Below are 27,906 nucleotides of genomic sequence, written 5' to 3'. Positions count from 1 at the left end.
AGACAGTGAAAATAAATAAATAAATAGGAAAAAAAAAAAAAAATGTTAAAGTCGCGCCCACAAATGTAAACAGTGTTCAAATCAAACGCAAGGTATCGCCGCAATCGTCAGAGCTAGAGCAATAATTCTAGAAAAAGATCTCCTCTATAACTCTAAACTGGTAACCGTTAAAATTTTTTTAAAGCGTCACCTATGGAGATTTTTAAGTACCGTAGTTTGTCGCCATTCCACGAGTGTGCGCAATTTTAACTGTAACAAGTTAGGTTAATCTATATCTATTTAGTATCTATTTACTTGGCGTGACATCATCTTTCACAACATACAAAAAAAATTGGCCTAACTTTACCGTTTAGCTTTTATAATTCAGTGAAGTGTATTTTTTTCCATGGTGTTTGAAAGACCGCTGCACAAATACCATGTGACATAAAATATAACAACACTGAAGAAATGAGACTTTGCTACAATGTAAAGTAGTGAGTGTACAGCTTGTATAACAGTGTAAATTTGCTGTCCCCATTAATGTCTAAACCACTGTCAACAAAAGTGAGTACACCCCTAAGTGAAAATGTCAAAATTGGGCTCAAAGTGTCAATATTTTGTGTGGCCACCATTATTTTCCAGCACTGCCTTAACCCTCTTGGGCATGGAGTTCACCAGAGCTTCACAAGTTACCACTGGAGTCCTCTTCCACTCCTCCATGACAACATCGAACTGGTGAATGTTAGAGACCTGGCACTCCTCTACCTTCCGTTTTAAGAATGCCCCACAGAGGCTCAATAGGGTTTAGGTCTGAAGTAGTAATGAGCCGAACACCCCTCTGTTCGGTTTGCACAGAACATCTCGAACAGGGGAAATGTTCTAGCGAACATGCAAACTCCATTAATGTCTATGGGACACGAACATGAAAAACCAAAGTCCTAATTTTAAAGGCTTAAATGCAAGTTTTTGGCCCAAAAAAGTGAATGGGGACCCAGGAACTGCCCTGGGGGACATGAATCAATGCAGAATTTTTTTTTAAAACAATCATTTTTACAGGAGCAGTGATTTTAATAATGCTTAAAGTGAAACAATAAAAATGAAAAATTCCTTTAAATATCGTGCCTGTGGGGCCCCCCTTAACTACTTCCGCACCAGCCGCCGCAGTTATTCTGCGGCAGGCTGGCGCCCCCAGGCAAAGAGCTCACCTGGGTGGAGCTGGGGGGCGATCGCGCGCCGCCTGAGGCAGGCTCCCGCCCCCGCTCGTCAGCTGGGGAGCCAGCGCGTATGACCGGTGGCTCCGATGACAGCCGGCCACTCACAATCTCCCACAGCTGAGGGAGAAAGACAGACGGCTGATATTCTCACTGAAGTGATCACAGAGGCTATGTGATCCTTCTATATAGGATCGCATGTCTCTGTGATTACTTCACAAGCCACGCCCCCTGACAGTTAGAATCACGCCCCTAGGGACACACTTAACCCACTGATCACCAGTAATCACCAGAGCCAGGAACATCGGTGGGCCACTCTGTACAAAACCACTGCACAGAGCGGCTAAGTATAACATGTTTGTTATTTTAATAGAAAAACAAATTTACAGTAATACCTTGGTTTGCTAGCATAATTCGTTCCAGCAGCATGCTTGTAATCCAAAGCACTCGTATATCAAAGCAAATTTCCCCATAAGAAATAATGGAAACTCAGATGATTCATTCCACAACCATTTATTGGTATAAATAAAGATATGCTGCTATCATATCTAAAGTACAGTATAAGCATGCAATCCCCTCTGTTACAGTAAATAACATGATGTGTCCCTGTGTCTGTACTGTAAATAATAGATGCTGATTTCTACTGTATTAGAGCATCTCCTGGCACTCACGTGACTCCACGGCTCTCTGCTTCTCTCCTCCCCTCCTCCCTGGATGGCATCAGCAGGAGTGCTCGGCCCCGTCCACCAGGGAGAGCAGAGAGATGCAGAGTCACATGAGCGCCAGGAGACACTCTGATACAGTAGAAATCAGGATCTTTTATATACAGTACAGGCACAGGAACACATAATGTTATTTAACATGCTTATTCTGTACTAAACCACTTTAGCGTTGCTAAACCACTTTACCATTGTGAGTCTAATGCTGCTCGTATATCAAGACAGCGCTCGCATATCAAGGCAACATTTTTAAAAAATGTTGCTCGTCTTTCAAAACGCTCGTAAACCAGGTCACTCGCAAACCAAGGTATTACTGCACTTTACAAACACTTGAAGGAAGAGTACAATCCTGAAGCTTTCTCTCTTGAAAAACATCTCAGCACATGTGACTGCTCTAATAAGGCTGCTCCAAAAAGTTCCCTGTAAGTTTGATGATCGCATCTACCAGGATTTACCTTTTTTTCACCTTCTGCTCAGGAGAAACTTCCAGACGTGTTGCAATGCCTCCTACTCGATGATTGTGACACAGGAGAACACTCCGATGGGTCATACCATTCACTACGATGCAGAAACACGAACCAAAAATGTCACTGAGGAACTTTACAATCTCTTTCCAAAGGTGAGAGGTGAGAAATTTCATAGATGTACAGTTGATTTTACACACAGTTTTCACAGCTGCTATCTAGGGTCTCCAAAGGGAAATCTTTGTGTAGCATTCACCCCTAAAGGACCGCTGGATTTTTGGGTCCCACAGCCAGGCAACATGCATTTTTACACTCTCATCCTGAGACAGATATCAGTCAATGGGCTTTTGTTGTTTTATGGGGGAAAAGAACTTGGATAGGGAATAGGGATTTTGGGATGCCCAACTTGAGTTGAAGAACAGCAAATGAAGACAATTTATTTCTCTATGTACACTACAAAAATTTCAGATCCTGTATTCCCTCTGGAACAGCAATAGTCTTTCTGTAAATAATGTGTAAAAAAGTATAAAAAAGTATAAAAGTATATAATAAAAAAATAACAATAAATACGTGAAGTAAGATTCAAAACATACAGATCAATATGTGAAAACGAAGCAAAAATTGTACAAACATGTATTAAAGTGCATTGTGACATAAACCATAATAATGGTCATAAAAGTGCTATAAGAAATAAATAATGATTGAATGCATATAGTCTATACAGTTTTTAAAGAGGTGAATATATACAATGTTGTCTGTAGGGGAGTCCTCCAAAAGTGCAAAGTGCAGAATCTCCTTTGAATAAAATGTAGTATATATCACCACCACCGGTAAATGAGGTAAGTAGGGGGCTTACCAGATGGAAAGGACCTAACAGAATATACACTCTTTAGGTCACTCACGCATTTGAGGAGAAAAAGTTGTCACTGTATTGCTGACGCTGGAATGCCTTCAGTACTCAGGAACCACCTCCAAACGCATCACAACATCCATATGGAAAGATCAATGGGTAACTGCTTGAGACCACGGTTACAATATCTTGCACAAGAGCTTTCATAATATAGAAAGCTCACATAGTGTGTACCAATAAAGGAACCATTTATTTTAAAAGTAGGAACACCTACAGTATCGATGAGAAAAAAGCGCTTGTAAGTAGTAGACAAAGTAGACGCAACACCTGTAGCTGACCCAATGCGTTTCGTCTCACAAGACATCATCTGATGTCTTGTGAGACGAAACAAGTTAGGTCAGCTACAGGTGTTGCGTCTACTTTTTTCTACATTCACTGCCCCCCCGCCCACAGGAAAAGAGGCCCTGTCCTCATGGGCCAGGAAAAAAAAAGCTCCTAGCAAGGGCATCCTATTAAAAAAAAGACAAAGTAAACGCAAAACCTGTAGCTGACCCAATGTGTTTAGTCTCACAAGACATCATCTGATGTCATGTGAGACGAAACGCATTGGGTCAGCTACAGGTGTTGCGTCTACTTTTTTCTACATTCACTGGCCCCCCCCCCCTCCCTACAGGAAAAGAGGCCCTGCCCTCATGGGCCAGGAAAAATAAAGCTCCTAGCTAGGGCATCCTATTAAAAAAATAAATAAAATTGGAGGAGAATAGAGAATGATCTTGGATAGAGCTATATACAAATAAGAAAATATTAATATAGATGCGCTGATAAGAGATGGGGATTGCTGCACTTAAAATTCCTGAATAGTGGAAAATAGTAATGAAAAAGATATATATAAAGTGCGCTATCCTGAAAGTGCATATATATATCATTGAATTGCTTCAATGAAAAAGTAAAAATTAATGATATCCAACATAAAAAACCCAATTAGCTGTGTATTAATTCTATGAGAATCAAAAGGTGATGGATTCCTAAGAACTGTGTCTAAAAACCAATAATGTGTTCATAAAAGATAATCAAAATCAGTCCCATGTGAAGTTCCACTCAGTGACACATACTGAATATTGACTGATAAAATAATCCAGGTGCTCTGAATGTGAATTAGGGTAGTGGCCGCTTACCAGCAAGCAGCTATGAATAACCCAACTTCTTAATGCAGGAATACGATCCCCCTCCATTTGGGTTCTCAAGCCAACATCATCTACACAGAAGCAGCTGATTTGAAGGTAAAATGAACAGGCTCTTCAGAGTACGATCCCGATCCCCTTTCACTCTCTGCTTAAACTGACATCTTCAACACAGCAACTGGCGAGCTCCATAGACAAGAACCGTGTATTGAAAGAAAGGGGACTGGTAGTGCATTATCCTCTAAAATACCATTTATTAAATAAAGGTGCACTTACATCAGGTCGTTAAAAAAAGAAGCAAACTATGTGGATGATGAACAAACATGGCCGCCTGCAGTGCGGACCGTGTAAAGTGACAGGCGCTAGCTACTCTGTCCGACGCGTTTCACCCTCTGGCAGGCATCGACTGGGAATGGAGTGATACTTTGTTAAAGCATCTTTGGCACCAATTACAGCCTCAATTATTTTTTAGTATGATGCTACATGCTTGACAAACCTATTTTTGGGCAAATTCTCCCATTCTTCTTTGGGCTCCATCAGGTTCAATGGGGAGCATCGGTGCACATCCATTTTCAGATCTCTCCAGAGATGTTCAGTCAGGTTCAAGTCTGGGCTCTGGCTGGGCCACTTAAGGACATTCACAGAGATGTCCCGTAGCCACTCCTTTCTTATCTTGGCTGTGTGCTTAGGGTCATTGTCCTGTTGGGGGCTGAACCTTCGCTCCAGTCTGAGGTCCAGAGAGCTTTTTGAGCAGGTTTTCATGAAGGATGTCTCTGTACATTGCTGCATTCTTTCCCTCCATCCTGATTAGTCTTCCAGCTCCTGCTACTGAAAAACATTCCCACAGCATTATGTTGCCACCACTAGGTTTCACTGTAGTCATGGTACTGGCCATGTAATGAGCGGTGCCTGGTTTATTCCAGACATGACGCTTGCCATTCAGGCAAAAGAGTTCAATCTTTGTTTCATCAGAGCAGAGAATTTTGATTCTCATGGTCTGAGAGTCCTTCAGGTGCCATTTAGCAAACTCCAGGTGGGCTGTCATGTGCCTTTTACTGAGGAGTGGCTTCTGTCTGGCCACTCTACCATACAGGCCTGATTGGTGGAGTGCTGCAGAGATGGTTGTTCTTCTGGAAAGTTCTCCTCTCTCCACAGAGAAATGCTGGAGCTCTGCCAGAGCGACCATCGAGTTCTTTGTCAACTCCCTGACTAAGGCCCTTCTCCCTTGATCACTCAGTATGGCCAGGCGGAGAGTCGTGGTGGTTCCAAACGTCTTCTATTAACAGATGATGGAGGCCACTGTGCTAATTGGGACCTTCAAAGCTGCAGATATTTTTTTGTACCATTCCCCAGAGCTGTGCCTCCATAAAATCCTGTCTCAGAGATCTACAGACAATTCCTTGGTCTTCATGGCTCGGTGTGTGCTCTGACATGCACTGTTACCCATGGGACCTTATATAGACAGGTGTGTGCCTTTCCAAATCATGTCCAAACAACTGAATTTACCACAGGTGGGCTCCAATCAAATTGTAAAAACATCTCAAGGATGATCGGTGGAAACAGGATGCACCTGAGCTCAGTTTTGAGTGTCATGGCAAAGACTGTAAATACTTATGTACATGGGATGTTTTTGTTTTTTATTTTTAATAAATTTGCAAAGATTTCAAACAAACTTCTTTCACGTTGTCATTATGGGGAATTGTTTGTAGAATTTTGAGGAAAATAACAAATTTAATCCATTTTGGAATAAGGCTGTAACATAACAAAATGTGGAAAAAGTGAAGCACTGTAAATCATGAGACATTCCATCATGAGACATTCCATCATGAGACATTCCATCATGGGACATTCCATCATGAGACATTCCATCATGAGACATTCCATCATGAGACATTCCATCATGAAACATTCCATCATGGGACATTCCATCATGAGACATTCCATCATGAGACATTCCATCATGGGACATTCCATCATGAGACATTCCATCATGAGACATTCCATCATGGGACATTCCATCATGAGACATTCCATCATGAGACATTCCATCATGAAACATTCCATCATGAGACCATTCCATCATGAGACATTCCATCATGGGACATTCCATCATGGGACATTCCATCATGAAACATTCCATCATGAGACATTCCATCATGGGACATTCCATCATGAAACATTCCATCATGAAACATTCCATCATGAGACATTCCATCATGGGACATTCCATCATGAAACATTCCATCATGGGACATTCCATCATGAAACATTCCATCATGAGACATTCCATCATGGCACATTCCATCATGAGACATTCCATCATGGGACATTCCATCATGAAACATTCCATCATGAGACATTCCATCATGGGACATTCCATCATGAAACATTCCATCATCATGAGACATTCCATCATGAGACATTCCATCATGGGACATTCCATCATGAAACATTCCATCATGAGACATTCCATCATGGGACATTCCATCATGAAACATTCAATTATGAGACATTCCATCATGGGACATTCCATCATGAAACATTCCATCATGGGACATTCCATCATGGGACATTCCATCATGGGACATTCCATCATGAAACATTCCATCATGAGACATTCCATCATGGGACATTCCATCATGGGACATTCCATCATGAAACATTCCATCATGAGACATTCCATCATGGGACATTCTATCATGGGACATTCCATCATGAAACATTCCATCATGAGACATTCCATCATGAGACATTCCATCATGAGACATTCCATCATGGGACATTCCATCATGGGACATTCCATCATGAGACATTCCATCATGGGACATTCCATCATGAGACATTCCATCATGGGACATTCCATCATGAGACATTCCATCATGGGACATTCCATCATGGGACATTCCATCATGAAACATTCCATCATGAGACATTCCATCATGAGACATTCCATCATGGGACATTCCATCATGGGACATTCCTTAACCGCTTGTCGACCAACCCACATATATATACTGTGGGCGGCGGCTCCTACTGGCAAAATCACATACCTGTACAAGCGGGAGCCAATCAGTGGGTCCGGCGGACCCGTTGTCGGTCAGGACCCGCCGATCATTCCTAACAGAGGCAGAATGGCAGGCTACCTATGTAAACAAGGCAGATCACTATTCTGTGACAAGGTTTTATAGCAGAAAATAAAAAATAATGTTTATTTTTTTTAATTGTCAGCCTTTTTTTGGTTTATAGCGCAAAAAACAAAAACCCCAGAGGTGATCAAGTACCACCAAAAAAGCTCTATTTGTGGGGGAAAAATGACATCAATTTTACTTGGGTACAGTGTTGCCAACTGCGCGATTGTCAAGTTAAAGCAATGCAGTACCATATCACAAAAAATGGCCTGGTCATGAAGGGGGGTAAACTTTCCGGAGCTAAAGTGGTTAAGGAAGATTGCATTGAGCTTTGTTCCCTCTAGTGCCCAGCATGGGGATTATGCCACCATTTCCTGATTGCCGAGAGAGAGAGATCACTACTGAAAGAAGAGGATCTTGGGACATGTAGTTCAAAAACCTGGGATATTAATGGAACTGATGAAGTTGCAAACTAAGTTCCAGCTGGCTGGAGAGAAGAAGAATTCTGGGTGAACAGATTAATAGAAAGGTCCGGGGGAGGGGGGCTCGCTCTCTTGGGACCCAGACATAAAGCTGTGGAACAGGGACCGGGCAGCTCCGGTTGATGTGAGTGAGTGGGCACCATGGCCTGGACAGAACGGAGTGCTTTCCATTAGTGAGCCTGATACCTGGAGGCAGATTCTCAGTTATCCGGTTCCCATCGACAGTGTGGCCATCCAGGGCCACTTTCCCTTACACCAATGCAGACACCGCTAAATCCCTGGGTTGTCGGTGACCAGTCAGGCATCTTTCATCTGACTACAGGTCCCTCAAGAGCCTGAACGTCCTTTATCCAAGAACGTTGATATCTCCAGGCTATACCAGAAAAACAGTAACTTTGGTCAAATACCAGAACAGTAACAGCAACAACTAGCACCTGCTCCAACTTTATACCCAGATCCTCTGGTTTACAACTAAATACATCCTAAATATAGAACCATTTATCCAACTGTCCTTCCAGAGCTTCTGGTATATAGACCAGATACATCCTAAATATAGAACCATTTATCCAACTGTCCATCCATAGCTTCTGGTATATAGACCAGATACATCCTAAATATAGAACCATTTATCCAACTGTCCATCCATAGCTTCTGGTATATAGACCAGATACATCCTAAACATAGAACCATTTATCCAACTGTCCATCCATAGCTTCTGGTATATAGACCAGATACATCCTAAATATAGAACCATTTATCCAACTGTCCATCCATAGCTTCTGGTATATAGACCAGATACATCCTAAATATAGAGCCATTTATCCAACTGTCCATCCAGAGTCTCTGGTATATAGACCAGATACATACTAAACATAGAACCATTTATCCAACTGTCCATCTATAGCTTCTGGTATATAGACCAGATACATACTAAATATAGAGCCATTTATCCAACTGTCCATCCAGAGTCTCTGGTATATAGACCAGATACATCCTAAATATAGAACCATGTACCCAACTGTCCATCCAGGGCTTCTGGTATATAGACCAGATACATCCTAAATATAGAACCATGTATCCAACTGTCCATCCATAGCTTCTGGTATATAGACCAGATACATCTTAAATATAGAACCATTTATCCAACTGTCCATCCATAGCTTCTGGTATATAGATCAGATACATCCTAAATATAGAGCCATCTATCCAACTGTCCACCCAGAGCTTCTGGTTTATAGACCAGATACATCTTAAATATAGAACCATTTATCCAACTGTCCATCCATAGCTTCTGGTATATAGACCAGATACATACTAAATATAGAGCCATTTATCCAACTGTCCATCCATAGCTTCTGGTTTATGCTGTGAGTGTCCCCGGTCAAGTTGTTGTGAATTATTGGATTCTGCATTAATAGAGCTTCTGTTCTCTGAAACCGGACTCTGTGTGTTTACTGCCGCCACACCACGTTGCACCTTCCCACATACAGAGTGCATGTAGTTCTCCACCACATGGTGTGGAGGACAAGCAGCCCAGCACACGGCTTCCATTACATTACAATGTCTCTCTCATTGCAGGAATCTCCTTTCAAGAAAGCAATCAGAAGCTGTGCGGTGGTGGGTAATGGTGGAATTTTAAACAACAGCTTTTGCGGCACTGAGATTGACCGAGCCGACTTTGTGTTCAGGTAAGACTATAGTTACGGAAGAAACATCTATGTGATGCAGTTGCTAGTTGAGTGATTTACTGTTTCCCGAAATAAGTCCTTATCTCTTCCCGTTTTTTTTCTTTTTAGGGTAAATTTACCTCCTCTGAATTGGACGAATGATGTGGGGACAAAGACTGATCTTGTAACCGCAAACCCAAGCATCCTAATTGATAAGTAGGCACCGATGTCCTCCTAATATGAAACCAATTGAAGCATAGACAATGGCGGGACTTAAGGACCAAGCCCATTTCGGATACATGTTGTTTACAAGTTAAAGTCAGTATTTTTAGCTAGAAAATTACTTAGAACCCCCAAACATTATATATATATTTAGCAAAGACTGGAGAATAAAATGGCGGTCGTTGCAATATTTTTTATCACGCGGTATTTGCCCAGCAGTCTTTCAAACGCAATTTTTTTTGGGGGAAAAAAATACATTTCATTGCATTAAAAAATAAATAAAATAAATAAACAGTAAAGTTAGCCCAATTTTTTTGAAAGATGATGTCACACAGAGTAAATAGATACCTAACATGCTACGGTTTAAAATTGCGCACACTCGTGGAATGGCACGTACTTAAAAATCTCCATAGGCAATGGTTTAAAAACTTTTAACGGTTACCAGTTTAGAGTTACAGAGGAGGTCTTTTTTAAGAATATTTTCTCTCGCTCTGACGATCGTGGCGATACCTCACATGTGTGGTTTGAACATTGTTTTCATTTGCAGGCGCATCTTATGTGTGCGTTTTCTTTCGCGGCAACCGGGGCGCTTAAACATTTTTTTTCCTGTTTATTTTATTTCATTTTTTATTTTTAGCACAGTTTAAAAAAAAAAAAAAAAAATCTGATCACTTTTATTGCTGTCACAAGCAATGTATTCATCCCTTGTTTTTTTTCGTGCACAAGCTCAAGACGACGGGGGCACTTTAAAAAAAAAAAAAAAAAATTCCCCTATTTATTTTATTTAATTTTTTATTTTTAGCACAGTTTAAAAAAAAAAAAAAAAATCTGATCACTTGTATTACTTTCACAAGCAATGTAAACATCCCTTTTTTTCTTTCGTGCACAAGCGCAAGACGGCGGGGGCGCTTTAAAAAAAAAAAAAAAAATCCCATATTTATTTTATTTAATTTTTATTTTTTTAGCACTGTTAAAAAAAAAAAAAAAATCTGATCACTTTTATTACTGTCACAAACAATATAAAAATTCCTTGTTTTCTTTTGTGCACAAGCTCAAGACAACGGGGGCGCTTTAAAAAAAAAAAAAATTCCCCTATTTATTTTATTTAATTTTTTATTTTTAGCACAGTTTAAAAAAAAAAAAAATCTGATCACTTGTATTACTTTCACAAGCAATGTAAACATCCCTTTTTTTCTTTCGTGCACAAGCGCAAGACGACGGGGGCGCTTTAAAAAAAAAAAAAAAAATTCCCATATTTATTTTATTTAATTTTTATTTTTTTAGCACTGTTAAAAAAAAAAAAAAAATCTGATCACTTTTATTACTGTCACATACAATATAAACATTCCTTGTTTTCTTTTGTGCACAAGCTCAAGACAACGGGGGCACTTTAAAAAAAAATTCCCCTATTTATTTTATTAAATTTTTATTTTTAGCACTGTTTTTAAAAAAAAAAACTGAGCACTTTTATTGCTGTCACAAGCAATGTAAACATCCCTTGTTTTCTTTCGTGCACAAGCTGAAGGCGACAGGGGGCGCTTTAAAAAAAAAAAAAAAATCCCCTATTTATTTTATTAAATTTTTATTTTAGGCACTGTTAAAAAAAAAAAAAAAATCTGATCACTTTTATTACTGTCACAAGCAATGTAAACATCCCTTGTTTTCTTTTGTGCACAAGCTCAAGACGACGGGGGCGCTTTAAAAAAAAAAGAAAAAAAATTCCCTATTTATTTTATTTAATTTTTATTTTTAGCAAAGTTTAAAAAAAAAGAAAAACTGAGCACTTTTATTTCTGTCACAAACAATATAAACATTCCTTGTTTTCTTTTGTGCACAAGCTCAAGACAACGGGGGCGCTTTAAAAAAAAAAATTCCCCTATTTATTTTATTAAATTTTTATTTTTAGCACTGTTTTTAAAAAAAAAAAAAAAACTGAGCACTTTTATTGCTGTCACAAGCAATGTAAACATCCCTTGTTTTCTTTCGTGCACAAGCTGAAGGCGACAGGGGGCGCTTTAAAAAAAAAAAAAAAAATCCCCTATTTATTTTATTAAATTTTTATTTTAGGCACTGTTAAAAAAAAAAAAAAAAAATCTGATCACTTTTATTACTGTCACAAGCAATGTAAACATCCCTTGTTTTCTTTTGTGCACAAGCTCAAGACGACGGGGGCGCTTTAAAAAAAAAAGAAAAAAAATTCCCTATTTATTTTATTTAATTTTTATTTTTAGCAAAGTTTAAAAAAAAAGAAAAACTGAGCACTTTTATTTCTGTCACAAGCAATGTAAACATCCCTTGTTTTCTTTCGTGCACAAGCTCAGGACGACGGGGGCACTTTAAAAAAAAAAAAAAACCCTATTTATTTTATTAAATTTTTATTTTTAGCACTGTTTTTAAAATAAATATATAAATAAATAAAATCTGATCACTTTTATTGCTGTCCCAAGCAATGTAAACATCCCTAGTGACAGTAATAGGCAGACAGGTACTCTTAGTGGAGGGATCGGGGGTCTAAAAGACACCAAACCCCTCCACTGCACTTCAAAGTATTTAAAATGCAAAAATTGGCATTTTTGAATACTGACAGTTTCTTAAATTTGTCGCCCGTTAGCCGCTGAGTAAACCGGAAGTGGCGTCATGAAGCCACCTCCAGGTTACTACATCGGAGACCCGATCAAAGCTGAATCTGGATTTATTTTTTATTGGGAATGTTATATAGCAAAAAGTGAAAAAAAAAAAAAATATATATATATATATATATATACTGTATATATATATATATATATATATATATATATATATATAATTTGTCTGAATTTTTTTTTTTTCTGTTTTGTTTATAATTGCACAGGTGATTAAATTCCACCAAAAGAAAGCTTTATTTGAGGGGGGGGGGGGACATCAATTTTATTTGGGTACAGCTTCGCACGACCGCGCAATTGTCTAAGTAACGCAGAGCCAAATCAGAAAAAATGGCCTGGACATTAAGGGGGTAAAACCTTCTGGGGCTGAAGTGGTATATTGCTGGCAAATTTAATTTCCCTTCTGACATACAGACCCTGTCAAATGTCCCCCCAAATGATTGAATCAAAAAACAAATGTGTAGAGTCCCCCCAAAATTCATACCAGATACTTATAAATAAAAAAAAAATGTGTAGAGACCCCCCAAAATTCATACCAGATGCTTAAATAAAAAATGATGTGTTCCCCGTAAAAATCCATACTAGACCCTTAATTTGAGCATGCAGCTTGGCTGGCCAGGAAAGGGGGGAACCTCACCAAACCATACCATGCCACATTCCCATGGGAGTTTACCCTTATGAAGGCAACGACTTCTTTGCCACAACCCTAGCCCGGTGGTTGTGGGGGGTCCGTTGGAGGGGGCTTATTGGAATCTGGTAGCCTCCTTTATCATTAAGGTGGCACCCAGATGTCATGTCTCCTATGCGAATAAGTATGGAGTATGTGACGTAAATGACATAGATCCCTGTGGGGACTTTACATGGAAGTGGGAGCGGGTACCTGTTTTTGACAGATATCCGCTCTCCCCTTCCTCCCGAAAGGTGTCAAATGTGACACCCGAGGGGGGGAGGAAGCAGATAAGCAGAGCTTCCACTTTTGGGCGGAACTCTGCTTTAAAGTAGAACTATAGGCTAAACTTTTTTTTCTCATTTTGGATGGGGTAAGAGAGGTTTATTGCCTCTGGCTGGCTTTTTTTGTCCTCTGTGCTCCATTGGAGGGTTTTCTCTTCATGTCATATCCCATAGGACAGGGCTCAAAATTTCAAGTCATGAGCTACTAGCCAGGCCTTAAGAGTTACTTGCCACTTGTTGCCCCACCCAAACCCTACCCTGCTCCACCCCTAAACACGCCCTCGTTAAATATCTCATAAAATTACACTTAAATGTTTTAGAATTAAGTTACAAAAAAATATTAACAACAACAACAACTTTAGAGTACCCACAGCTTGCCCCCTTAAATGCAGAGTGTCCACAGCGTGCCCCCTTTCAATGCAGAGTGCCCACAGCGTGCCCCCTTTCAATGCAGAGTGCCCACATCGTGCCCCATTTCAATGCAGAGTTACCACAGTGTGCCCCCTTCCAAAGCAGAGTGCCCACAGCGTGCCCCCTTTCAATGCAGAGTGCACACAGCGTGCCCCCTTTCAATGCAGAGTGCCCCCAGCGTGCCCCCTTTCAATGCAGAGTGCCCACAGCGTGCCCCCTTTCAATGCAGAGTGCCCACAGCGTGCCCCCTTTCAATGCAGAGCGCCCACAGCGTGCCCCCTTTCAATGCAGAGTGCCCACAGCATGCCCCCTTCAATGCAGAGTGACCACAGCATGTCCCCTTTCAATGCAGAGTGACCACAGCGTGCCCCCTTTCAATGCAGAGTGACCAGTGTGCCCCTTTTCAATGCAGAGTGCCCACAGAATGCCCCCTTAAATGCAGAGTGCCCACAGAATGCCCCCTTAAATGCAGAGTGCCCACAGCATGCAGAGAGACCAGCGTGCACTTACCTGATGCAGCGGTGGCTTCTCCTCAATCCTCCGCGTCTCCCGAGTCCTCCTCCTCCTCCTTGGCCAATGGCGAATTTTTGCCTTTTGGCCAATCAGGAAACGGGTCTCGGACCCGCTTCCTGATTGGCCAGGAGGAGGATCCGTGTGACAATAGTGAATATTAATTCGCTATTGTCACACAATGGGTGGGCTCAGGGCGCACTGCTCTGCACCCCGGGTCCACTCTTTTCTTACAGCACAGCCCTTACTCGCCATCCTCATCATTCCACTCGCAAAATGCGAGCAGGCGAGTGGAATTTTTGAGGGCTGCCATAGGACATTGCAAGGGAATCCCTGGTTGCCCCCATTGGAAGGCTTACTCTTTATTCCTGTTCTGGGGACAACTCACAATTTGGGATTTTCTTTTACTTTCACTTTCAATGATAACAGTAAACCTGACAAATATATAGAGGGTCAATCTTCCTAATGGGCAAAAGCAGCTAAAAAAACCTGACAGGGGATCTAATTTCTCTTCACCCTATCCAAAACTAAAAAAATAAGTTTTGCCTTTAGCTATAATTAAACAACTAAGTACTAAGGATGTAATACTGCTTTTATATATGATGTTCACTCCAGACAGGTTTGAACACTTGAACAGCCAAACTTTTGTCCAAACTTGTGTTCAGAGTTCAGACTAAACCTTGAGCTCACCCCATTGCTTCAGCAACCCCTCTTTAGGGCAAAATGTTACATGTTCATTGTTATAACATAATGAAAACCTGCTTAAATTTAAAATGGTGAAATGCGTGAGCTTTCCCATGTCTCCCACCCGGCCGCCGCTATCATTCTCATAGCAGAGGGGGTAGAAGGTGCTTCAGATCAGGACAAAGAGCGGGAGTCTTTCAAATTAACAAGCGGGTAATCACCCACCTGTTAACATAGTAAGTTGGGCAGCTCTCACCCTCTATCAAGATCTGCAGGACCTCCTGTCTCCACCTGCTGTGAGGATGACAGCGGCGGCTGGGTGGGAGACTTGGGAGAGCCCACACAGCAGATAAGTGCCTCTCCCCTGCCAAGGGTAGGAAAGTGCAAGGAAGGCTTACATTGAAAGGGGCACTCTAATGTGAAGAAGCAATGAGATGTAAGGGGCACTCTGATGAGGAGGAGCAATATGATGTAAGGGGCACTCTGATGTGGAGGAGCAATGTGATGTAAGGGGCACTCTGATGTGGAGGAGCAATATGATGTAAGGGGCACTCTGATGTGGAGGAGCAATATGATGTAAGGGGCACTCTGATGAGGAGGAGCAATGTGATGTAAGGGGCACTCTGATGTGGAGGAGCAATGTGATGTAAGGGGCACTCTGATGTGGAGCAGCAATGTGATGTAAGGGGCACTCTGATGTGGAGGAGCAATGTGATGTAAGGGGCACTCTGATGTGGAGCAGCAATGTGATGTAAGGGGCACTCTGATGAGGAGGAGCAATATGATGTAAGGGGCACTCTGATGTGGAGCAGCAATGTGATGTAAGGGGCACTCTGATGTGGATCAGCAATGTGATGTAAGGGGCACTCTGATGTGGAGGAGCAATATGATGTAAGGGACACTCTGATGAGGAGGAGCAATATGATGTAAGGGGCACTCTGATGTGGAGGAGCAATGAGATGTAAGGGGCACTCTGATGTGGAGGAGCAATATGATGTAAGGGACACTCTGATGAGGAGGAGCAATATGATGTAAGGGGCACTCTGATGTGGAGGAGCAATGAGATGTAAGGGGCACTCTGATGTGGAGGAGCAATATGATGTAAGGGGCACTCTGATGTGGAGGAGCAATGTGATGTAAGGAGCACTTTGAGGTGAAAGCAACTGCAAGGTAGTGGGGCACTGCAGTGCAAAGGGGGGCTGTGAAGGGGAACTGGGGATACTGAGGAATTGATTTCAAGGGGGGATTGTGATATAATGGGAGACTAAAGACAGTAATGTAAAGGTGATAACTGTGATGTTAAGGGAAGTTGTGATGTGAAGAGGGCTGGGGATACTGATATAAAGAGGGAACTCTAATGTAATGGGGGCTATGATGTGGGTAGGCAAAAGACACTGATATAGTGCAAACATGAGATTCAGACTTCTGCCAAAAGAAAACTTTACTGACTAAACCTCCATAAATTTTAATTCAAGACCCCTGTTCTAGAGGGATCCCCCTCTTCTGTAACTTCTAGATGTTTCTTATAACAGCGAATCTTCATTATTTTTCTACCTGAAAAGTATCTAAACAAAATATTTGTAGGGTGAAGATTGATATTCCTTTTAAGAGGAGTTGTTTATTTCTCCTTCGATAGGTACAACAGTCTCACGAAGAAGAAGGAACCATTTATCACCATGGTGAAGAAGTATGGCTCCTCTATGATCCTACTACCAGCATTCTCATTTTTAATGAACACAGAGGTCTCCTTTCGGGCACTCTACACCCTCAAAGACTTTGACATGAAAAGCAGAGTTGTCTTCTTCAACCCTGACTACCTCCAGAAATTAACTGCTCATTGGAAAAGTACGGGACTTAAGTTTTATCGACTATCTTCTGGCCTCATGATGGTGAGTGTGGCGGCTGAAGTTTGTGAAAAGGTGACACTTTATGGATTCTGGCCCTTTTCTGAGGACCTGGATGGAGTTTGGATCCCCCATCACTATTATGACAATGCTCTTCCAAGACCTGGATTTCATTCAATGTCTGATGAATTTTATTGGTACCTACAAATGCATGCTCAAGGGTCTCTGCGTCTGATCCTGGGGCAATGCTAATTTTTTTTGTATTACAGTGGAGAAACGAATACATTAGAAATTCTATTTGGGTTCAAGTCGAGCATGAGTCAGAAGGGAACAAAAAAGGAAGAGGTTGGGACTTTGAGTGAGGCATATAACTGAGTCTGATTGTCAAACAGAGTCAAGGGAGTAAAAATAAATGTCCATTTAATTGAGTACAGCACATGAAAACAGTGTAAAACATATAAAATGCGAGATAACATACATTGATAATGTCAGTCTGACCGAACATATTAAAAGTATACAAGGTATCAAATGGTCTAAATGCAGATTTCTTAAATCAAGTAGAAGAATGGTTGAGACAGACATATGTAAATGGTATTTGAATATTATTCATGAAGATTGCGTCCAGTAATGCTCTACGCGTTTCGTGTTTCCACACTCGTCAGGAGCAGAAGCAATCATTAATCTGTCAAAAAATAATTAATATCAAAAAATGTATCAAAATGTCTGGTAATATCATCGCCAGTATGGAGCAATGTCTGTCACACTTGGTGGTCTACTTACTAGTTGGTTCAGACTGTCGCCACATGGGGCTATACAGGCAAGTGCTCTGAAACCGTCTAGCCCGGGAACTGAGGGGGCAATGCTAGGCGCTTGAGGGGTAGAGAAGCAGAAATGTTGGATAAGTGTCATCTCCATGGGAGGAAACCCCAGCCTCAGTTAGTCATCCAAAATGGTTTCTAAAAATATATATATATATATTGAAACGATTATATTCATGTATCAAACATAAGGTTTATGGAATATGCTGTAAATGCTGAGTACCATGCATAGTGAGGCTGGGAATAGGTGCCAAACCCAGGAGAAGAAAAAGAACGTAGTGAGCAGAACGAAAAATGAATCTGTGCAGAGGGATATATGGTGTAAGACTGCAGAAATAGAGTGAGTTAGGGTTGAGCGGACACCTAGATGTCCGTGTTCGACGGGTTCGGCCGAACTTTAAAAAAAAGTCCGGGTCCGTGTCCCGGACTTTTACCGAACTTTTCCCGGACACCGAACCCCATTGAAGTCAATGGGGACCCGAACTTTAAGGCACTAAAATGGCTCTAAAACACCAAAGGAAAGGGCTAGAGTGCTGCAAATGGCAGCAAAACGTAATTAAGAGCATGGCAAGTGCTCTGCAAACAAATGTGGATAGGGAAATAACTTAAAACAACAAAAAAAAACAGAAAAATAAAACAATGTTCTTCTTCATCTCTGAAGGACGAGGCCCATATGGAGTAGGAGGGAGGTTGAGGTGGTGGTGGATGTGGCGGTGACATAGGCGTGCGCACAGGGTGTGCTGGGTGTGCCTGGGCACACCCTAATCACCTAGGGCACATAGCATTGCCAGTGAGGAGATGGGAAAGATCTCCCTGGGACCTGCTCTGCTCTATTTCTCCTTGCCTACAGGTACATGGCCCCGATACATTACTCTCCCTGCTGGCAAACACATGCATGTGTATTTCAACTTTGGGGTGCACACCTTAATGCAATAGGCTGCGCACACCTATGGGCGGTGTAGGTGGAAGCGGCGGTGGAGGAGGACCAGGGCCGGATTAACAGCATCATGGGCTTGGTGCTGAGGATTTTGAAGGGCCTTAAGGGCCGTGCCTTGCCATGCACCCAGAGGAGGAAGGGTGCAGCCATGCATGCCTAATTCAACATGGGATGCTGTCTCTGAAGCCCATAAACACATCCATGCATCGCCAACTGTCCCTCCTTGTCCGGCCTTCACGCTGTGTGGGGAGGTTCTGAGGGTGCTGCCTGGGGAAGCGAGCATAGAAGCCAGACTTCTGTGTTTACAAGTGACAGAAGAGCGGTAACAGTGAATATGGCCAACCCGGGGCCTATATAAAAGGTAGGGGCCTGGAGCTGCAGCTCCAATAGCCCCTACATTAATCTGGCCCTGAGGAGGAGGACGAGGTAGCCAACACTGCTTCTTTTCAAAAATTTTAAATGAGGGTACACCCCAAAAGAGTGAGAAAGAGCAAAAATGGAACAATGGGTGGGTAAGGTCGGTATCCATTGCTATTCTGCATAAGGTACGGAAAAGTCCCGTGGGATCCATGCCTGGTTCATTTTAATGAACGTGAGCTTGTCCACATTGTCTCTGGACAGGCGGCTGCGCTTGTCTGTTATAACGCCCCCAGCCGTGCTAAATACCCGTTCAGATAATACACTGGCTGCAGGGCACGCCAGCACCTCCAAGGCGTAAAGGGCAAGCTCAGGCCATGTGCCCAATTTGGAGACCCAGAAGTTGAAGGGGGCAGACCCGTCATTCACTACATGTAGGCGTGTGCACACATACTGCTCCACCATGTTGGTAAAATGCTGCCTCCTGCTAAGACGTTCCATCTGAGCTGCTGGTGCTGCTGTTTGTTGTGGCGTGCTGACAAAGCTTTTCCACATTTCGGCCATGCTAACCCTGCCTTCTGAGGTGCTGGCGGTGCCCTGGTTGCGTTGGCGACCTCCTCCTCCTCCTCCTCTGCCTTGTGCTTCCACTGTGGCCCCGCTGTCAGATGGGAATGCCAGCAGCATGGCGTCTACCAGCGTGCGCTTGTACTCGCGCATCTTGCGATCGCGCTCCAGTGAGTGAATTAAGGACGGTACGTTGTCCTTGTAACGGGGATCCAGCAGCGTGGCCACCCAGTAATCAGCACAAGTTAGAATGTGGGCAACTCGGCGGTCGTTGTGGAGACACTGCAGCATGTAATCGCTCATGTGTGCCAGGCTGCCCAGAGGCAACGAAAGGCTGTCCTCTGTGGGAGGTGTATCGTCCGTGTCCTCTGTATCCCCCCAGCCACGCACCAGTGATGGCCATGAGCTGGCCTGGGTGCCACCCTGCTGTGAACATGGTTCCATCTCCTCCTCCAGCTCCTCCTCCTCCTCATCCTCCTCATCCTCCAGAACTGTGCCCCTGCTGGACAATTGCGTCCCTGGCGTTTGCGTGTGCAGGAACCCACCCTCGGAGCCCCTTGCGAATGACTGCCCTGAAAGCCTTGGAAATGTTACCTCTTCATCCTCCTCCTCCTCCTCATCCTGTGCCACATCCTCTTCCATCATCGCCCGAATTGTTTTTTCAAGGAGGCATAGAAGTGGGATAGTTAAGCTGAGAACGGCGTCATTGCCACTGGCCATGTTGGTGGAGTACTCAAAACAGCGCAACAAGGCACACAGGTCTCGCATGGAGGCCCAGTTATTGGTGGTGAAGTGGTGCTGTTCCGCAGAGCGACTCACGCGTGCGTGCTGCAGCTGAAACTCCACTATGGCCTGCTGCTGCTCGCACAGTCTTTCCAGCATGTGCAAGGTGGAGTTCCACCTTGTGGGCACGTCACATATGAGGCGGTGAGCGGGAAGGCCGAAGTTACGCTGCAGCGCTGCCAGGCGAGCAGCAGCAGGGTGAGAACGCCGAAAGTGCGCACAAACGGCCCGCACTTTCTGCAGCAGCTCTGACATATCGGGGTAGTTTTTAAGGAACCTCTGCACCACCAAATTCAGCACATGCGCCAGGCAAGGGATGTGCGTCAAACCGGCTAGGCCCAGAGCTGCTATGAGATTTCGCCCGTTATCGCACACCACCAGGCCGGGCTTGAGGCTCGCTGGCAGCAACCACTCATTTGTCTGCTGTTCCATGCTCCTCCACAACTCCTGCGCGGTGTGTGGTTTGTCCCCCAAACAGGCAAGTTGTAAAACTGCCTGCTGTCGTTTACCCCTGGCCGTGCTGAAGTTGGTGGTGAAGGTGTTACGCTGTCCGGATGAGGAGGCGGTAGAGGATGAGGAAGCGGAGTAGGAGGAGTTAGGAACAGGAGGCAAACTGAAGCGCCCTGCAATCCTCGGTGGTGGAAGGACATGCGCCAAATTGCTATCCGCCTCAGGCCCATCCGCCACTGCATTTACCCAGTGTGCCGTTAGGGAGATATAACGCCCCTGACCGTGCTTACTGGTCCACGTATCCGTAGTTAGGTGGACCTTGGCACAGATGGCGTTGCGCAGTGCACACCTGATATTTTCCCCCACTTGGTTGTGCAGGGAAGGGATGGCTTGCCTGGAAAAGTAGTGGCGGCTGGGCACGACGTACTGTGGGACAGCCACCGACATAAGGTTTTTAAAACTGTGCGTCTCCACCAGACGGAATGACAGCATTTCAAAGGCCAATAATTTTGAAATGCTGGCATTCAGGGCCAGGGATCGCGGGTGGGTAGGGGGGTACTTCCTCTTCCTCTCAAGTGTTTGGGAGATGGAAAGCTGAACGCTTCCACGGGACATTGTGGAGATGGTTGTTGGTGACCCAGGTGGTGGTGTTGCTGACAGATCGTCTGTTTGCGGGGTGGCAGGTGCCGGTATCACTACAGATGTGGCTGGAGCGGCCGAGACTGCAGCAGAAGAGGAAGCAGGATGAGCCAGAGACGTTTCTTGGTTTTGAAGGTGTGTACTCCACTGCAGCTCGTGCTTTGCACTTAGATGCCTGATCATGCAGGTTGTGCTCAGGTTGAGAAGGTTTATGCCTCGCTTCAAGCTCTGATTGCACAGGGTGCAAACCACTCGTGTCCTGTCATCAGCACATTTTCTAAAGAACTTCCACGCTAGAGAACTCCTTTGAGCTGACTTTGGTGCGCTCGTTCCCTTGCTGCGTTGGGCAGTAGCGGGCGTAGTGTCTAGGGCACGGCCGCTCCGCTTCTGCACCCTGCTCCCTCTTCTGCTGTGCTGGTGGCTCTGTGCGACCAGCGCCTCTTCCTCCAAACTACTCAGGTCACCTGCATGACGTTCATTCCATGTGGGGTCGAGGACCTCATCGTCCTCCACATCATCTTCCACCCAGTCTTCACCCCTGCCCTCCTTGTCGGTCTCCACAATGCTGAACGCCGCAGCAGTTGGCACCTGCGTTTCGTCATCATCGGAGACGTGCTGCGATGATCCTTGCATGTACTCATCTTGAGAAATAAGTGGTTGGGCATCGCTGCACTCAATCTCTTCCACTTCTGGGGCAGGGCTAGGTGGATGGCCCTGGGAAACCCTGCTGACAGAGTCCTCAAAAAGAATAAGAGACTGCTGTATGGCTTGGGGCTCAGACTGCTGGCCTGATTTGCAAGGGGGTGAGGTGAAAGACGGTTGGACATTGGCTGCAGGTGCCAACTCTGACCTTTCTGCAGTAGACTGGGTGGGAGACAATGTGAAGGAACTGGAGGCACTGTCAGCAGCAAACCAATCTACTATCGCCTCAACTTGTTCTGGCCTCATCACTTCTAGGGGCGTTTGATGCCCTACCAAATACTGATGCAGGTTCTGTCGCCTACTCACACTTGAGGAAGGTGTTTCACTTGTGCGTGTAGCTGGCACAGATCGACCACGTCCTCTCCTTGCAACAGGAGCTCTACCAGCAGCACCACGACCCAGGCCACGGCCCTTATTTGACGGTCTCCTCATATTTCTATAATTTAAGATCTTGCCCTAGAAAGGTTTTTATTGAATAGCGGAATAGGAAATATGATCCAAAAAAGTGTATGTATCTCGCACGTACAAAACCACACTAGGCCCCAATTACTATTGTTTCTACCCCTAAAAGGATGGATGAGGAGTAGGAGGAGTATGGAACAGACAGCACCCTCAAATCTTCAGAAGTATGAGATGAACCCCAAAAACTTGGAAAGGTGGATCTCACACGTACCGACACAGACTATCCCGCAATTCAATTGATCCTCAAAGGTTTTTATTGAATAGCGGAATAGGAAATATGATCAAAAAAAGTGTATGTATCTCGCACGTACACAACCACACTAGGCCCCAATTACTATTGTTTGTACCCCTAAAAGGATGGATGAGGAGTAGGAGGAGTATGGAACAGGCAGCACCCTCAAATCTTCAGAAGTATGAGATGAACCCCAAAAACTTGGAAAGGTGGATCTCACACGTACCGACACAGACTATCTCGCAATTGAATTGATCCCCAAAGGTTTTAATTGAATAGCGGAATAGAAAATATGATCAAAAAGAAAGTGTATGTATCTCGCACGTACACCACCACACTAGGCCCCAACTACTATTGTTTGTACCCCTAAAAGGATGGTTGAGCAGTAGGAGGAGGAGTATGGAACAGGCAGCACCCTCAAATCTTCAGTAGTATGAGATGAACCCCAAAAACTTGGAAAGGTGGATCTCTCTCACACGTACCAACACAGACTATCCCCCAATTTAACTGATCCCCAAAGGTTTTTGATTAAATAGCGGAATAGAAAATATGATCCAAAAAAAGTGTATGTATATCACACGTACACAACCACACTGGGCCCCAATTACTATTGTTTGTACCCCTAAAAGGCTAGATGAGGAGTAGGGGGAGTATGGAACAGGCAGCACCCTCAAACCTTCAGAAGTATGAGATGAACCCCAACAACTTGGAAAGGTGGATCTCTCTCACACGTACCAACACAGACTATCCCCCAATTTAACTGATCCCCAAAGGTTTTTGATTAAATAGCGGAATAGAAAATATGATCCAAAAAAAGTGTATGTATATCACACGTACACAACCACACTGGGCCCCAATTACTATTGTTTGTACCCCTAAAAGGCTAGATGAGGAGTAGGGGGAGTATGGAACAGGCAGCACCCTCAAACCTTCAGAAGTATGAGATGAACCCCAACAACTTGGAAAGGTGGATCTCTCTCACACGTACCAACACAGACTATCCCCCAATTTAACTGATCCCCAAAGGTTTTTGATTAAATAGCGGAATAGAAAATATGATCCAAAAAAAGTGTATGTATATCACACGTACACAACCACACTAGGCCCCAATTACTATTGTTTGTACCCCTAAAAGGCTAGGAGTAGGGGGAGTATGGAACAGGCAGCACCCTCAAACCTTCAGAAGTATGAGATGAACCCCAACAACTTGGAAAGGTGGATCTCTCTCACACGTACCAACACAGACTATCCCCCAATTTAACTGATCCCCAAAGGTTTTTGATTAAATAGCGGAATAGAAAATATGATCCAAAAAAAGTGTATGTATATCACACGTACACAACCACACTAGGCCCCAATTACTATTGTTTGTACCCCTAAAAGGCTAGGAGTAGGGGGAGTATGGAACAGGCAGCACCCTCAAACCTTCAGAAGTATGAGATGAACCCCAACAACTTGGAAAGGTGGATCTCTCTCACACGTACCAACACAGACTATCCCCCAATTTAACTGATCCCCAAAGGTTTTTGATTAAATAGCGGAATAGAAAATATGATCCAAAAAAAGTGTATGTATATCACACGTACACAACCACACTAGGCCCCAATTACTATTGTTTGTACCCCTAAAAGGCTAGGAGTAGGGGGAGTATGGAACAGGCAGCACCCTCAGACCTTCAGAAGTATGAGATGAACCCCAACAACTTGGAAAGGTGGATCTCTCTCACACGTACCAACACAGACTATCCCCCAATTTAACTGATCCCCAAAGGTTTTTGATTAAATAGCGGAATAGAAAATATGATCCAAAAAAAGTGTATGTATATCACACGTACACAACCACACTAGGCCCCAATTACTATTGTTTGTACCCCTAAAAGGCTAGGAGTAGGGGGAGTATGGAACAGGCAGCACCCTCAAACCTTCAGAAGTATGAGATGAACCCCAACAACTTGGAAAGGTGGATCTCTCTCACACGTACCAACACAGACTATCCCCCAATTTAACTGATCCCCAAAGGTTTTTGATTAAATAGCGGAATAGAAAATATGATCCAAAAAAAGTGTATGTATATCACACGTACACAACCACACTAGGCCCCAATTACTATTGTTTGTACCCCTAAAAGGCTAGGAGTAGGGGGAGTATGGAACAGGCAGCACCCTCAGACCTTCAGAAGTATGAGATGAACCCCAACAACTTGGAAAGGTGGATCTCTCTCACACGTACCAACACAGACTATCCCCCAATTTAACTGATCCCCAAAGGTTTTTGATTAAATAGCGGAATAGAAAATATGATCCAAAAAAAGTGTATGTATATCACACGTACACAACCACACTAGGCCCCAATTACTATTGTTTGTACCCCTAAAAGGCTAGGAGTAGGGGGAGTATGGAACAGGCAGCACCCTCAAACCTTCAGAAGTATGAGATGAACCCCAACAACTTGGAAAGGTGGATCTCTCTCACACGTACCAACACAGACTATCCCCCAATTTAACTGATCCCCAAAGGTTTTTGATTAAATAGCGGAATAGAAAATATGATCCAAAAAAAGTGTATGTATATCACACGTACACAACCACACTGGGCCCCAATTACTATTGTTTGTACCCCTAAAAGGCTAGATGAGGAGTAGGGGGAGTATGGAACAGGCAGCACCCTCAAACCTTCAGAAGTATGAGATGAACCCCAACAACTTGGAAAGGTGGATCTCTCTCACACGTACCAACACAGACTATCCCCCAATTTAACTGATCCCCAAAGGTTTTTGATTAAATAGCGGAATAGAAAATATGATCCAAAAAAAGTGTATGTATATCACACGTACACAACCACACTAGGCCCCAATTACTATTGTTTGTACCCCTAAAAGGCTAGGAGTAGGGGGAGTATGGAACAGGCAGCACCCTCAAACCTTCAGAAGTATGAGATGAACCCCAACAACTTGGAAAGGTGGATCTCTCTCACACGTACCAACACAGACTATCCCCCAATTTAACTGATCCCCAAAGGTTTTTGATTAAATAGCGGAATAGAAAATATGATCCAAAAAAAGTGTATGTATATCACACGTACACAACCACACTAGGCCCCAATTACTATTGTTTGTACCCCTAAAAGGCTAGGAGTAGGGGGAGTATGGAACAGGCAGCACCCTCAAACCTTCAGAAGTATGAGATGAACCCCAACAACTTGGAAAGGTGGATCTCTCTCACACGTACCAACACAGACTATCCCCCAATTTAACTGATCCCCAAAGGTTTTTGATTAAATAGCGGAATAGAAAATATGATCCAAAAAAAGTGTATGTATATCACACGTACACAACCACACTGGGCCCCAATTACTATTGTTTGTACCCCTAAAAGGCTAGATGAGGAGTAGGGGGAGTATGGAACAGGCAGCACCCTCAAACCTTCAGAAGTATGAGATGAACCCCAACAACTTGGAAAGGTGGATCTCTCTCACACGTACCAACACAGACTATCCCCCAATTTAACTGATCCCCAAAGGTTTTTGATTAAATAGCGGAATAGAAAATATGATCCAAAAAAAGTGTATGTATATCACACGTACACAACCACACTAGGCCCCAATTACTATTGTTTGTACCCCTAAAAGGCTAGGAGTAGGGGGAGTATGGAACAGGCAGCACCCTCAAACCTTCAGAAGTATGAGATGAACCCCAACAACTTGGAAAGGTGGATCTCTCTCACACGTACCAACACAGACTATCCCCCAATTTAACTGATCCCCAAAGGTTTTTGATTAAATAGCGGAATAGAAAATATGATCCAAAAAAAGTGTATGTATATCACACGTACACAACCACACTAGGCCCCAATTACTATTGTTTGTACCCCTAAAAGGCTAGGAGTAGGGGGAGTATGGAACAGGCAGCACCCTCAAACCTTCAGAAGTATGAGATGAACCCCAACAACTTGGAAAGGTGGATCTCTCTCACACGTACCAACACAGACTATCCCCCAATTTAACTGATCCCCAAAGGTTTTTGATTAAATAGCGGAATAGAAAATATGATCCAAAAAAAGTGTATGTATATCACACGTACACAACCACACTGGGCCCCAATTACTATTGTTTGTACCCCTAAAAGGCTAGATGAGGAGTAGGGGGAGTATGGAACAGGCAGCACCCTCAAACCTTCAGAAGTATGAGATGAACCCCAACAACTTGGAAAGGTGGATCTCTCTCACACGTACCAACACAGACTATCCCCCAATTTAACTGATCCCCAAAGGTTTTTGATTAAATAGCGGAATAGAAAATATGATCCAAAAAAAGTGTATGTATATCACACGTACACAACCACACTAGGCCCCAATTACTATTGTTTGTACCCCTAAAAGGCTAGGAGTAGGGGGAGTATGGAACAGGCAGCACCCTCAAACCTTCAGAAGTATGAGATGAACCCCAACAACTTGGAAAGGTGGATCTCTCTCACACGTACCAACACAGACTATCCCCCAATTTAACTGATCCCCAAAGGTTTTTGATTAAATAGCGGAATAGAAAATATGATCCAAAAAAAGTGTATGTATATCACACGTACACAACCACACTAGGCCCCAATTACTATTGTTTGTACCCCTAAAAGGCTAGATGAGGAGTAGGGGGGGTATGGAACAGGCAGCACCCTCAAACCTTCAGAAGTATGAGATGAACCCCAACAACTTGGAAAGGTGGATCTCTCTCACACGTGCCAACACAGACTATCCCCCAATTTAACTGATCCCCAAAGGTTTTTGATTAAATAGCGGAATAGAAAATATGATCCAAAAAAAGTGTATGTATATCACACGTACACAACCACACTAGGCCCCAATTACTATTGTTTGTACCCCTAAAAGGCTAGGAGTAGGGGGAGTATGGAACAGGCAGCACCCTCAAACCTTCAGAAGTATGAGATGAACCCCAACAACTTGGAAAGGTGGATCTCTCTCACACGTACCAACACAGACTATCCCCCAATTTAACTGATCCCCAAAGGTT

At 43.5% G+C, this 27,906-nt stretch overlaps 1 protein-coding gene across 1 annotated transcript in view; it reads left to right on the top strand.

Moving 5' to 3' along the window:
• LOC309553007 (alpha-2,8-sialyltransferase 8E-like) overlaps positions 1–17,197 on the top strand; it is a gene marked incomplete at both ends in the record, with an annotated part of 60,848 nt that extends 43,651 nt beyond the window's left edge. Inside the window, 4 exons of the mRNA XM_082253910.1 lie at positions 2,387–2,528; positions 9,593–9,702; positions 9,811–9,897; positions 16,738–17,197. Of these exons, the coding sequence (XP_082110036.1) occupies positions 2,387–2,528; positions 9,593–9,702; positions 9,811–9,897; positions 16,738–17,197 (799 nt within the window). The remainder of the gene's footprint in view (positions 1–2,386; positions 2,529–9,592; positions 9,703–9,810; positions 9,898–16,737) is intronic.
• Positions 17,198–27,906: the final 10,709 nt, after the last annotated feature.

This window comes from Pelophylax lessonae, assembly GCF_965119305.1.
Source record: "Pelophylax lessonae genome assembly, chromosome: 4".
Taxonomy (NCBI): Eukaryota; Metazoa; Chordata; class Amphibia; order Anura; family Ranidae; genus Pelophylax; species Pelophylax lessonae.
The sequence above is the reverse complement of the archived record's forward strand: the minus strand, read 5'-3'. Positions and strand labels throughout refer to the sequence as shown.